At 49.2% G+C, this 13,798-nt stretch overlaps 1 protein-coding gene across 1 annotated transcript; it reads right to left on the reverse strand.

The window, feature by feature from the left end:
- Window positions 1-10,850: 10,850 nt before the first annotated feature.
- Window positions 10,851-13,618, reverse strand: LOC117189451 (autophagy-related protein 9A-like). Its single transcript, XM_033394576.1, has one exon. It carries the CDS (start codon window positions 13,502-13,504, stop codon window positions 11,045-11,047), a length of 2,460 nt encoding a protein of 819 aa, XP_033250467.1. The 5' UTR covers window positions 13,505-13,618; the 3' UTR covers window positions 10,851-11,044.
- Between the last annotated feature and the right edge of the window lie 180 nt (window positions 13,619-13,798).

The following is a 13,798-nucleotide window of genomic DNA, read 5'->3' on the forward strand; positions in this document are numbered from 1 at the left end:
GACGGTCGTAGCTCGGAAACTGTGCTGAATACTGACTATTCAGTCCCTGTCGGAATGTTTCCTCCCCTTCTCTGTCCCTATTTTGTTGGACCGGATTATCCGCTTCCCCACGTCTATTCCCTTGAGGAATGCTATTGCCAGTCTCTTGGAAATGTGCTGCTATGCTGGACTGAATGATTTGAGCCATTTTGTCCGTGAGCTGGGCTACCACCTCGTTTTGCATCGTGCTGATGGCCTGTGTAACCATGCTACTAACTCTTTCAGCGGTTATGGCTGCTGCATCGTTTTGCTTGGCCTGGGACCTGGTATTATGAGGAGTACTTCTATCGACGCATAGCGTCTTGCATGTGGGACAGGTAGTATGGGTCTTGACATGCGACTCAATACAAGTTTTGTGAAACTCGTGGCTGCACTTTGTTTTCAATGTAGGAGCCGAGGCCAAAGTTTTCCCACACAACTGGCATTTTGGCGCCGGAGCCGGTTCAGGCTCGTTATCGGGGTTCTCCATTGTAAAAAAAATAAATCAAACTTAATTGCTAACTGTCCTGACAAAAATATGTCCCACAAAAACTACACGACAAAACCTAAACACTTACTTATCAAACGCAGACAAAACCAAAGTTAAAAATGTGTTAATAGTAAAACTAAATTAAGTATTCTAGTTAAAAGTCAGATAACTTATGCTAGCAAACCTAAGATGACCTAAAAATTCAAAAATAATAAGTAATTGTACGTGAACTCAAATTGCAAAGAGAACTGATTCCTCGTGTTATAATTCATAGCTTCCTACGTTGCCAACTTAGGGTCAATGGCCCAGCAAACGGCACAGCTGTTCTCAAGTCTCGCTTCCCTTGTACAGCGAGAGAGCTAGCAAACCAACAGCCCTACCAAATAACACACATGGAATGTAAACCACAAGAATAGAACGCAAAGAATATGATACGATAAAATAAAGTCATAAAAATGTTTGCCTTACGCATAGCTAATCCCCATGCGAAACGGACCCTATGCTAATTGAGACCCCAATTCCTAAGCACAAAAGAAAATGAAAAGAATGTGTACGCGCGCAGACGCCTTGCACTTGTCGCTGTCTAATCAAAACCAACAACAACTGCATGCGCGAGCCGTGGCCAGCTGCTGCTTTGATTCGCGCCGCTGTCGTCCAAACATCTCGGCTCAGCACTCTACACTTGAAATGAGCATGCTGCTTCTGATTTCACTCGTGGCCAACGGAATTCTATAATCAAGATTAATCCGAGTATGTCCAACGCGCTAAAGCTCATCAGCAGCAATGGCTAAGCCTTCCGCACAGTCCCTCAGCCGTGGGCAGGGTTCCGTAAGTAAACGAGATTCCCTCTGCAGTCCTATGCGCCCGAAAGACCATGTTTAAGACTCCTGCCTCAGAAAAAGTAGGGTATTATTAAGATCGATGCACTTTTCGAAACGCTCCTCAGACGTGGCCGGATGAAAAGTCAAAACTTCTGCTTCCGTTTTCCGAATCGTCTGACAAGCCCTCTACTTGGTGTTGAGAAAAGAAGATATTCTTGAGCAATGACCACTTCTAGAGAAACAATTTTGGTCAATGCCGTCTATGCTGAATCGGGAAGTTTTAAAGACAAAAAAAAAGGATGTCACAGTGTTGATGGTGTCACACCTGAATAGGTGTGGCCCCACGTTGGGCGCCAATTTTTAGTTATAATACTATATCTATGATTCATAAATGTAACGTGTCATCTACGCACGTCTGTGTATATAAATCCTGCCAGGCTAGCTGTCATTCAGCGAAGGGAAGCACACGCTTTGGGTTTCCGGCCTCTGCTCGTCGGCTATTGGAGTGATGTTCTTGCCCCCCCTCCTGCTGGTGGCCTATACGCATTATACCGCGAATGAAGTAGCGTGTCACGACGAAAATGCTTAACCGGGAGACACTGTTTATCCCTGAATAGAATTGTGGATGTGTGCTGGAAAGGTATCTCAACTCCGCCTCTGGTGTTGTCGAGGTCGTGTCGCCCACCCTACCATGGCCATTCCAAACCGTTCGATTTAATGACGGAATGGCCCCTTTGTCCGGGGCGTCCTACATGGGGAATTTGCCAGCGAAAGCAAAGCGGTAGATTAATACATTATAAAGTTTATTCACTTACTGGCTAAAACACTAACATTACCCGCAAATACCATAATATAATCACCCACATTAAAAGAGTAGCTAAATGAAATATATGTATAAAAATTCCTACAAATACTTGGCTATGTGTCATACAAACGATATACTAAATAAGTCCGAAATGGACAAACTAACTTGCTTGCTGACTCCGTAATGTTACGAAACCAATTCGAGTGGGCACTTCTCCCTCTCACTCACCGACCGGCCCTAGTTCCCTTGTTTCAAGTTGTATTTATTAATAATAGAATTTAAGTCCACTCATACCTTTTCTCCAGCTTATGGCTCCATCGGCGAAAGCGCTTTCCTCGATGAATACCTAAAGCTGCTGTGGTGGAAGAACACTTAAATGGGCACAAGGTTGGGGGAAATCATATTTGCAGATCGGCGAGAGTCACGAGAAGCCACTACCGGAATCAAATCTAAATCTCTCCTAATTAACTCCGCACAGAAATCATAATTAATTACTCATTTACAAACACGAATACAATTACTCCGTCAATCCGTTGCTTCCTCTTTTTTTTTCTATTCTCTTTCTCCCGACTGTTATCTATGTTTCCTATCCACCTCCTGGGCGAACGGGAACAGCTCAAATTCTTTCCCCTGCTTCTGCAGGTGAAAGGTACGCGAAAGCAAAGAAAAAGGCCAAACGGCCAATCTCCGACGGTGCTAGATTAACACTTTCTCTCCGCCGATCTGCTCGCGACCAAGGGACGGGCCCTCCTTATCTGCCGCGTCGCGCTCGACTACTAAAGTGCCGACGCCAACGCCTCGGGAAGCTAGCCGCTTGAGGGGACCGAGCGCTCCCCAAATGTCTTCTCCCTCTGCTTCCACGCTCGCTTCTCCGATGGCTGAGCGCTTTCCAGACAATCCCAAAGGTTTAAACGCCACTTTGTTAGGCTTGCGGCTGTTGTTGTTTGCTGGCTGGCTTCCTTGGACGATCGAATCCGCACTGATTAACTCGATTTACTAGGCGCCAAGACTACAAATGGGACAACTCTTTATTCTCCTTTAGCCCTTATCTTCTCTTCCCGCAGCACTTACCCCAACCGGACTCAGCGCTATACGGCTTCTGACGACTGAATAGCCCACTCGCCTTCAACCAAGAATCTCGCAGTCGAATCTTGGATTTAGATATTTAGATTCCCTAGAGTTTTTCTCTTCACTAAATTCTTGGTTTTCCTTTCCGTTCTGGCGGCAAATCCTCTAACAGGTCCCTGGATGCATTTTCAACAGAGATAGCCTGACGTTTTGACCTGTTACCGTCTTTTTGGTTTTCCCTTGACCTGTCGTTCGCCTGCCACTCTGAGCACTAGATGGCGCCACAAAAAACTCAGCATTCCCTGCTACAAGCGCTACACAGGCAACAAGGCAGAAGATTGACTTTGATCTATGGAGCAGACGGAGCAGGCAGATATCGCTTAACCAGACTGAAAAGCCATCCTATGGTTGCAGATTAAATGTTTAATCTATATTACGTATACGCACAGATACACCCCAAAAATGGGGGGCTTGGGGGGAAACACTGCAAAAGATTAAGTAAATAAATAGTTCGATAATTGAAATAGTGAGAGAAGGGGACATGGAACTGCTGAAAGAAATACACTTAATTTATGCGAGAGCGGTCGTGCTGAAAGATTTCTCCCACTCAAATACAATTCTTATATCAACCTTAAAAGGTGTGGGATCAACTCTTCAGGAAGTGTTAACTCCTCTTTTAGCTAGTAATTGGAATAGATAGTTCCACTCTTTACCTTAAAGGTCCCCTTATTTCATGCCCACTTTTTCTTTCCCCCAACTTCCACGCAGTTTATCCTTGAGTTTAACCAAAGACAAATCCAAATCTCTTGGTCGCAATCATTAATCAATATAATGCACTAGGCGTGGCTGATTAAAATTGGGCGCATGTCGCTCTACTCAGGCCAAATTAAGCCCTTGGGAGTGGCCTCAGCATCCCAATTGAAATGCCAGATCATGTTTGGGGACTGGGACAGAGCTGCAACTGGGGCTGGTACTGGGGTTGGGGCTGCGGCTGCGGCTGAGGCCTCGAGACCGCCTGGGCGACAGCTAAACAAAGTGTGTGTCAGTTGCAGTCAAGTGGAGCCATAAAGCTCCAAGAGATCGACGGTGGCGATGGCGATGCCTGTGTCAGCTACTGCGATCAGTCACGGGGCAACGGCAATTGGACTTGGTTGTGGATGTGGATATGTGGATATGGACGGGTGGGCGGATTTATGGCCTGCCCAGGGTCAGTTTAATGAGTTGCCTGCATCCATAATGCCGGTCCAAAAGGAGTTAAGGGGCAGCCACAGCAACCACAAGCAAATAAAAAAAACCGCCATACGTACATATATTCGTAAAAAGAGAAAAAAAGTCAATGGATTAGCTTAGACGGCGCAGCTGTCGTGACAGGTTGAGCTGCGTTTGGGAAACGGGCACGAAATCGAAGCGGGCGAATGAGAATTTATGGCCAATGCCAAGCGAGCTGCAGCGAAGCTCAATCTCAGCCAGAGTCAGAGCCTGGGACTGGGACTGTGGCTGGGATCTGGTGCGTGCATGGGACGCAATATTTTATAATGACTCCATTACAACAACTGCAACAGGAGAGCCACAGTCGGAGGCAGAGGCACAGCCAGAGTCGGGACCAAGAGCCTGGGGCCACAAAAATTGTAATAACGAGGGGGAACGTTGTGAGTTGCTGCGGACAACGCAACTCTACAGTTATACCCGATACTTAGACAGTATGGCTCTCCTCCGGCAGACGCCGCTAATATTGAACGACACGACAAAGAGTGCGTGCGAGAGAGACAGAAAATCAGTCTGAGCGTGACGTCGGGCGCTGCGTAGCCAGTGCAAATTCATTTGTTTCTTTTGGGTATAAAAATGATCCGATCTGATCCAGATTCAGCAATCTGATAGACATGGTCATTATCTATGATTCTGCGTTTTTAGTTTTCTCGAATCTGCAATATTGTGGATGCAACAGATTTTCGTCTTTTGTGGGGGCGGAAGGGGGTGGGGCGAAATTCTGAGATATACGGTTTAACAGAAGTGCAGATACCAAATTTGGTTACTCTAGCCTTAATAGTCTCTGAGATGTGTGGATGCCCCAGATTTTCGTCCTTTGCGTGGGCGGAAGGGGGTGTGGCGAAATTTGGACACGAAACGGTCAAGGTCCGATATCACAGGAGTGTGGATACCAAATTTGGTTGCTCTGGCTCTTATAGGTTCTGAGATCCTTGAACTCATATTTAGCAATTGGCAAAACCGACCATGAAACCTGTGTGTTAGAGAGAGACAGAGCGAGAAAGAATGAAATTGTTTTCTTGATTCCGGCTATAATAATCTGGTTGAGATTTTACACTCTAGAACATATAGTTATCCTCTACGACTCTGCGTTTTTTGTTTTATCGTATCTTTAAAAATGTGGATGCCACAGATTTTCGTCCTTTGTGGGGGCGAAAGTGGGCGGGGCGAAGTTTTAAAATATTTTTGTAGCAGTGACATATCACAGAAGTCTGGATCCAAAACATCGTTGCTCTAGCTCTTATAGTCTTTGAGCACTAGGCGCTGAAGGGGACGGACAGACGGACAGACGGACGGACGGACGGACGGACGGACGGACAGACGGACAGACAGACAGGGCTCAGTCGACTCGGCTATTGACACATCCACTTTTACCACAAATCTAATATACCCCAATACTCATTTTGAGTATCGGGTATAAAAACTTGGCTTTATTTTGACTTTTTTCCGGCCAAATTTGGCCACTTTGATTCGTCGCATAATTGGCAATTATCGTCGGATTCAGAGCCACGTCCAGGTCCCAAGAGTGAAGTCGTGGGCGATACCGGCAAGAGGGATATCTCTCTTTCTCTCTCTTGTTATCTCTCTTACCCAGTGTGATGAAGCACGCAAACCCTGCGGGTTGTCTTTGTCGGCCGAAGGATTTATGCGGATTTTATTCATTGTTTATTGAGCTCTGCCCACAGGGGAATGGGCATGGGGCATGTTCAGGTGCAGTGCCAGTCAATGGGAGAGCTGTGGAGCCATTTATTAATTGCATTTCCATTCACTTTGCCTCCAGTCTCCCTTCGCGATCTTAGGAATTAGGCCCCACAAGTGAATGTGGCACACACTCACACTGTGGCAATCGAGGAAAACTCCTGCACGCACATTTGCATTTTATGGCTGAAATTAGCGTCTAATCGGAGTTTACACGCTGCATATTTTATTCGCAAATAAATTGTGCTGCTGTGGTGGTGGGGCTCCACTTTTCGATTTGGGGGTTTGGCTGCGGTTTTTGCGGTTTTTCATTTGCCATTTTCTGAATTTGTCAGTGTTTCGCGCTCTCTCAATTCAAATAAAACCGAAAGTCGAATACCGCAGCTCGAAAAAACAGGCAACAAGGGCCCCAATCCATTCACCGCACACACGCGCGGCACGCACACCGGCCTGCTGTCCCGCTCGCTCGCTTTGCCTATGCGTGGCAATATAATTGAAAATTACAAATACATTCAAATGCCGATCAAGTGCGACACACACTTTCGCACAGCCAGCGACACACAGACACAGGGACACACGCACAGGTGGCTGACAAGTGGCTGCTCGGACTGCAGGTAGGCGTGTTTATTAGTCGGCCTTAAAACGCACACATTTCCAAAATGGCGGCCATATCGCTGGCATAGCAATAACAACAACTACTGTAATATCCAATTCGATAAGCCGAAAAAAGAAAATAAAAACTAAAACTTAAAGGTGACACGAGTTGTTGGCTTTGCTTTACAGGTGCTATCGATCGGTGAGAGCAGAGCACGATCGATATTGCAACACTGTATGGGAAATTGACAGAATATATATGTATCCCCGTGAAAGGGATATTCCCCTCCTCATGAAGGGATATTGAAACTTCAGTCCTGGAATGCAGCTCGAAATTACAGTTGCACTTTTTCTGGCGTTCCGTTTTCTACATTTCGTCTCGCTTCCTCGACAGACATCGGATACGGCGCATGTCGTCAGGCTGGGACCTGGGGCACTTCTCCTGTTACCGCTGCCGGCTCCTGCCGCTTGTTGAACATGTGCTTGGAAGCTGCAGCTGCTATCTATCGGCCGGCCGCAGTTTAGTCTTACTCCCAAGTGACAGGCGCTGGCTACCAGCGGGCAGCGTGAAATTCGATATGCCATTTGTATGTGGATGTGGATCTGGATGTTCTGCGCTGGGACTGCGCTGCAATTGCGCTGCACCACGATTCGCTTCCCACTTTTGGCCTGGCATTTTCCAATTAACTTCGCATTAGCCACCGCCCAAAGTTCTGTGGTGGGGACTTTCATATTTCGCCTCTGCCGCTTGTCACTTGCGGCCATGTAACGTCATCCTCAACATGACAGACGCGGGCTAATCCACACCTACCCGCTGTGGCCCAAGTGGCCAGCCGTCTTCCGTTTGCTTGCAAAATTATTAACGCCATTAACGGCAATAGAAATATTTGTGTTGGCTAGCCCAATCCCCAATCCCCCTGCTGCTCACGGCCAAACGGGTTGCAGTTGCAGCTCCGGGCCACAGGGGAATGGAAAAAGATTACAAGTCATGGCTACAAGTGCCTGAGACTGTGGCCCACAAATGTGACTAATGGCATTTTTGAATGCAGATGCGGACGCAAATGGGATGGAGAGAGAGAGACAGCAAGAGAGTGTCATGGATGGAGCTGAAGCTGGAGCTTAGGCCGCGACTCCTCTGCAGTTCTTTAAGTTTATAGGCAACAATTTTTAACGCCTTGCCAGGCAGGCAGTCAGATCAGCAGATCGCGGATTCCATCCGCATGCCGATGTGCGTGTGCTTTTCTGCAGCGTCATTAATTATGCCATGAATTGACAAAAACATCATAAACTACTTGTTGAACAGAAAATCCACTTCGGGCGACAGCATCCCCGCCCACGCGCCAATCCGGGGCTGCGCCGAGACGGGAGACGGGCGGCATTGCAGATGCCTTTGCCGCCCGGCAGGCTCATGTTCAGCTTTGTGCTGCGCCTGTGCGTCTGTGGGGAGCGGCTGGCAGCCTCATAAATATGGCAAAGACTTCCTTCCCCTTCCTATCCCAGCCAATGACCTGCAAGTGGAGGGCTTGAAGGCAAATTAATGGGCCCAAAGAATGCAATTTCAGATCAGATCAGTGGAAGAAGCATCCTACTCCTGCTCCCTAATCCCTCATCACTGATTTGCACTGTTTGGAAGCAATGGCAGTGAAGTGGAAAATCCTAAAAATCACACGACTGACTGCTCTCTCTCTGTTGACCCACGCGACGTATGCGCAATTTTAATCCACCTAATGATCGCAAAGATCGCAGAGTGAAAAACGAACAAACATTCTGCAATTTCAGGCAACAAACATTTTCAAACAGGCGACAGCAATTGGATGTTTAATGAATTACAATACTCAATCGAGTATATCCCTTGCCGCAGCCCCTCTCTCCCTCCTTCCTGTTCCCGGAAAACAAGTAGCCGGGCAAAAAGGTAAATCGAAGCCGAGATTTATAGCGATAAGGCTATTGATTAGCATTTTAGCCACCGCCATTAGACGGAGGAGCGAAGCAACAAAATTGTAGAAGACCCACTCTAGATGTTATCCAGGTGATTGCAAGGTGAGGAGCAGTAGGGAGCAGGGTTCGGAAGGTGTTGCAAGCATGCGATGCAAAGATAATTCAAGCGGATGCCACAGACCAGACCAAACCAAACCAGAACCGAGTCTCTAGTTGATCGAAAATTAAGCGCACGCCGGCAATTGCATAAAAGCAGTTTAATGTTTAAATGTTTTATTGAATCGAGGCTCGATTACAAGCAGATCGAGAAGCGATGCAGATAGCGGGTAGGGGATACGCAGTTGATGCAGATGCGGATGCAGATGGAGCGGGAGCGGGAGAAAGGAGAAAAGAAGTCGAGCCTAATTTGCAATGCAAATCCCGTCGTTGGGATGCGACTGACTAAACTATTTGATCCAAGTCCCCCGCTCGTACCATCCTCCATCTCGGGCTGGAGCCGGAACCGAAGTCTATTTGTAAGAAGCCAAAGTAAACTGAAAAATCGTGAAAAAAATCAATAACTTATCAGCCGAAGATGCAGCAGCGGTAACATCAGCAAGAGGAGGTGGACAGCCTGGCAGGGCAGGAACGTGCGTGTCCAAAAGTGGGAAACGTTGCAGCTGCATCGCCGATGATGATCCCGACTGAATGCTGCTGATGCTGGCTGATCAGTTGTCAGTCAAAGGCGACGCTGATGCTTCACACTCGACAATCGACAAGGTCCAATGGATGTCTATGTGGATCGGGCTGTGGATTTGGCTGGCTGGAGAGAGAGGGACAGATGGGGAGACCAAAGACACTGGACTATCATCATTAGTCGCTGCCAGAGACATACAGACACGTTTGATACCAGCCGACGTGCCAGACAACAACGCATCGACGACGACGGCGACTGGCCAGGCTCTAATTGCAGAATGGCAGCTGGGATCTGGAAATGGCAGCCCGGCTACTTTATCCAACTCCAAAGCAACTGCAACTATCAGCGGCACTGGTTCTTGAACTTGAACTGGTTCTGTTCTCGACGCGGTGGTCCACGGCCATCACAGCTCTAGACATTCGCATATGCAAGTGACTCCCGTTCACGTTCCCGTTCCTGTCCCAATCCCGACCTGGCCTTTCTAATTCTCCAGTCGGTCCGTTTTGCGGGCCCTGCTGTGCCCAAATTGCGTATCGATTGATCGTGAATGATATGATATTTTCGGGGTCCAAAGGGGTCTACCACATGCCGTGTCATTACTCGTTCGGTGTCTCTGTCCAATTGGTGCAGGAAATCATAAATTAAATTCGATTGTTTGACAAGGCTCGTGAAATGTTTCCATTTTGAGCGGCCAGCAGCAGCAGCACCAGCAGCAGGCAGCAGCGTTCCGCCGCTGTCCGTTCACCTAGAATCGGATAATATGAGCTCTACAATTAGTACTACATGCAACTGCAACTGCAACTGCATCTCCATCTCCTCCACAGACGCAGAGACCAGAGTTCTTCGCGATGCCCCCAAAACGGGCATAAGACACCATCCACATTCGTGTAATGTTGGGCAATGCTCCCCCCAAAATTGGCGTGCAGCGGAAAAATGAGACAACGTGTTCTGCCACAGAAACAGAGGATCCAGCCACAGCACCAGCTCCATGCAACACGCACATAATTCATAAAACTTGCCAGATCCATTCCTGCAGCTGGCGGGGATCTGCAGCATCTGTAAGAGTATCGCGGTCGGTGTCTGTATCGCTGGGAGATTCATATGCACGCACCTAGGCGGCTTCGCCTGAATTGCCTGCTTCTCCTGTTCTCAGTTCTCTGCATATGCCATCAACACCAGTCGCCAAATGGCGTTCGTGTGCGGCAAGTGACACACGAGGCGATGCAGCACAGCTGGAAGCGTCGTCGTCCACTCCACTCCAGTTCCAGCTCTGCCAGTGGATGCAGTGGTGTGCCAACAATGCCTACAAATGGTGGCTATCTATCAGCGTGCAGCACACACTGGAGATGGCATCGTGTCACGTGTGTAGGAGAGCCAAGATCTGGAAATATACTCGTACATTCGAACAAAAGTAAATACCCCTGTCTCTGACTATTATTTCTCTCAGGAGAAGAGCAGGGTGTGGGCACAGCAGACTCTTGATGACGATGTTAGGTTTAATGCTTGTCGTTTAGATTATTTTAGTTCGGTTTCGGTTTCGTATTAGTATAGCTATACACTAGACACGTCCTTCGCTTCGATTCACACTGACTTTAAAACTTACTTTAATCACTAATAGCAGAATGGGGTTCTTAGTGCTAGGTAGATTATTAGATCCACACGGGCCGCTGCTATGAGCGGATGCTACCCAGCAGCGGTGTGCTCTCGGCAGCCTTTGAGGTAATCACGTTATGGCGGGAGCTCGATGAAGCCGGCGGGGGCGGGTGTGCACCACCTGGACCTGGTGGCCGCTGCCAATGGTTTGGCCCTGGCTGCTCGTCCTCCATCTCGACGATGCGCGACTGGCGCGCCTTGCGCTTTCGCTGGCTCAGCTCGTGCAGGTAGAGGGCGCTGAGGCACATGTCGGCCACGCCCACACTCATGGGATTCTTGGAGAGCCGCGGATCCACACCGTAGAGGCTGTATAGGAGCGTGTCTGCGGGTCCTTCGAGGCGGCCCTCAGCCCTGCTAAGCCGCAGGCGGCGCATGCTGTCCAGGGGTCCCACGCTGGCGGTCAGATTCTGCTGCAGCATCTGGCGGAAGTCGCTGCCGGCGACGGGAAAGCCTCCGGGGCGAAGGGACCGGGAGAGCTCCATCTGGGTGGGACTCAGCTGGGCGGCCAGAACCGAGTTGGCAATTGGGCAGTACTCCTCGCCAATGGTGCCGAATGAGATCAGGCTGTGGGTGAGCGGATTGTCCTGAAAGGCCGAGGTCTTGGCCTGTACCAGCTCCTCTATGGCGTGCTCCCGGATGCCCTTGATAAACAACGAAGCTTCCTTGGGCATCTGCCATTCAGGATTGTTGAGCGTGAAGCGAACCAGCGACATCTCCGTCTTTCCACCGAACAGACTCGTCTGCTGCGGTTTGGCGAACTCCTCCAGGTCGCTGTTCAACTGCCAGTCTGGATTGCCGTGCTTGCGCACATCCATCTGGGCGAACGAGCAGACGTTGCCCACTCCACGCACCGAGACCGTAAAGGTTCTGAAGAACTTGACAATCTCCATGGCCTTGGGCCTGAACACGAAGATCAGGACGAATGGAGTCACGAACGGACTGAAGATCTCGCTGAGCAGGTAGCCCGCCTTGAATTGAAAGAAGTTGCTAAACTCATTGCGGACCAGTGCCGTGTGGGAAAGCTGCTTCCACTCTGTAGGCAGGTAGTGGACGTGGGCGAGAATGGCAGTCATTAGCTGTTCGGGACACCATATCATGTTCTCATCGGGAACCATCGTTCGGGCGACGACGCCCACCACAGTGAGAACGGCTATGATGGTGAAAACGTGCTCCACTTGGAAGACGTGCTCCTCGTATATGCCAAAGGCCAGGATCAGCAGAAGAAGACCTCCGCTCACGAACAGCAGATTGCGGGCTATCACAGCGGCCAGCGGGGAGGAGAAGGAACTGAGGTAGCGGTCGGCATACTCGTAGGCGCGGTTCAGTCTCGCATCGAGCTCGTGATCCAGCTCGTTGAAGTGACGCAGATAGAGGCGTCCATAGTTGGACCAGGTGCGTAGGCCCAAGGCACTCGGCTCCTTCCGCAGGATATTTGCGTAGGAGAAACTGAAGTAGATGAGCTCCCAGATAAAGATCACAGGGGACAGGAGGAGATTGACCAGGGCCACACCCAGTATCAGCTTGGACAAGCGCTGGGCCAGCTCCGTTTGGTTACTTCTCACCGCGAACTCGTCCCTCAGCTGCCAATTGTTCTGGAAGGGCGATCCGGGACCGCGAAACAGAATAAAGTCGATGTTGAAGAGCATCCCTCGGCTGAGGGAGCATATCTCGCCCAGAAACGGCAGGTGGAAGCGCACGGGCAGCAGCTGCTTGTTCATCAGGGCCACCAGATAGTTCTTGAACCGCAGCACGCGATGGTAGATATCCAGCTCCGTGAGGGACTCCTTGTCAATGCACATGTGCTGCTCGGCTTGAACCTTGCGAATGCGCTGCTGCACCTCGTGCCAGGTGATGTTGTCCAGGTCCGTGTCCTCGATGCCAAGGGCCGTGTTGTAGAACTTCTTGATATCCGCGTATTGCGTGATGTGATAGATCATCTTGAGCACCCGAAAGCCTAAGTAGATGGCAGCTATGAATATGACAAGGTAGGTGAACCAACTGAATTTGGCCACGCACTCCCCGGTGGTCATGCCCACATCGCTGAGTGTGGTTTTGATGGGGTTGCTCCCCGGGGGCAGCGTGTCCCCGAAGAGCACGTCGTGCTTGATGCAGTACATTACGAAGGTCAGCAGCCATACCACAAAGCCAAACTCCAGCACCTGGAACACCTCGTCTAGGACAATCACCTGAAAGCCGTGCTTCTGCTGGTAGTTGTACATGCGGGAGAAGAACGAGTCGAGGTCCTCGATGTGGTTCCATCGCGCCCTGCCCGTCTCTGGCACCATGTGTATCATGATGCCACTGTTGCGTGGAGTATCTTCGTTCTCTGGCTCATGGTCGTTGTGGGGGTCTAAATGCGCAGCAGCTGTAAATGATTTTGCGTCGTCCGCTTTTGTTGTTGCTTCGTCATGTTGCTCGGGCCCTCGAAACGGATTCGCCTCGGCCAAGGAGCTGTAGTTGATATTTGGGCTTGACATCTTGCACCAAGCCCAAGGTCAATTGGCTAACTTATTTATATCACTTTGGTTGTCTATATATAGGTCAAATTGGAAAATTCCTTCGCCTTTGTTCGATTTTACTGAACCGTCCTAAACTAGTGCTGGCAAACCACTTATTTTCACATATGGTGGCAGCGCTATCAGCTGTTCGAACCGATTACAACAACGAATCGCTATCGATTTAATTGGCAACAGTTGGCAGCTCTATTGCGGCATCGTAAACAATTTGTTTTGACACATTTTGTTTGAATAAAAATAGCAATAAATTCGCAA

Source organism: Drosophila miranda, assembly GCF_003369915.1.
Source record: "Drosophila miranda strain MSH22 chromosome Y unlocalized genomic scaffold, D.miranda_PacBio2.1 Contig_Y1_pilon, whole genome shotgun sequence".
NCBI lineage: Eukaryota > Metazoa > Arthropoda > Insecta > Diptera > Drosophilidae > Drosophila > Drosophila miranda.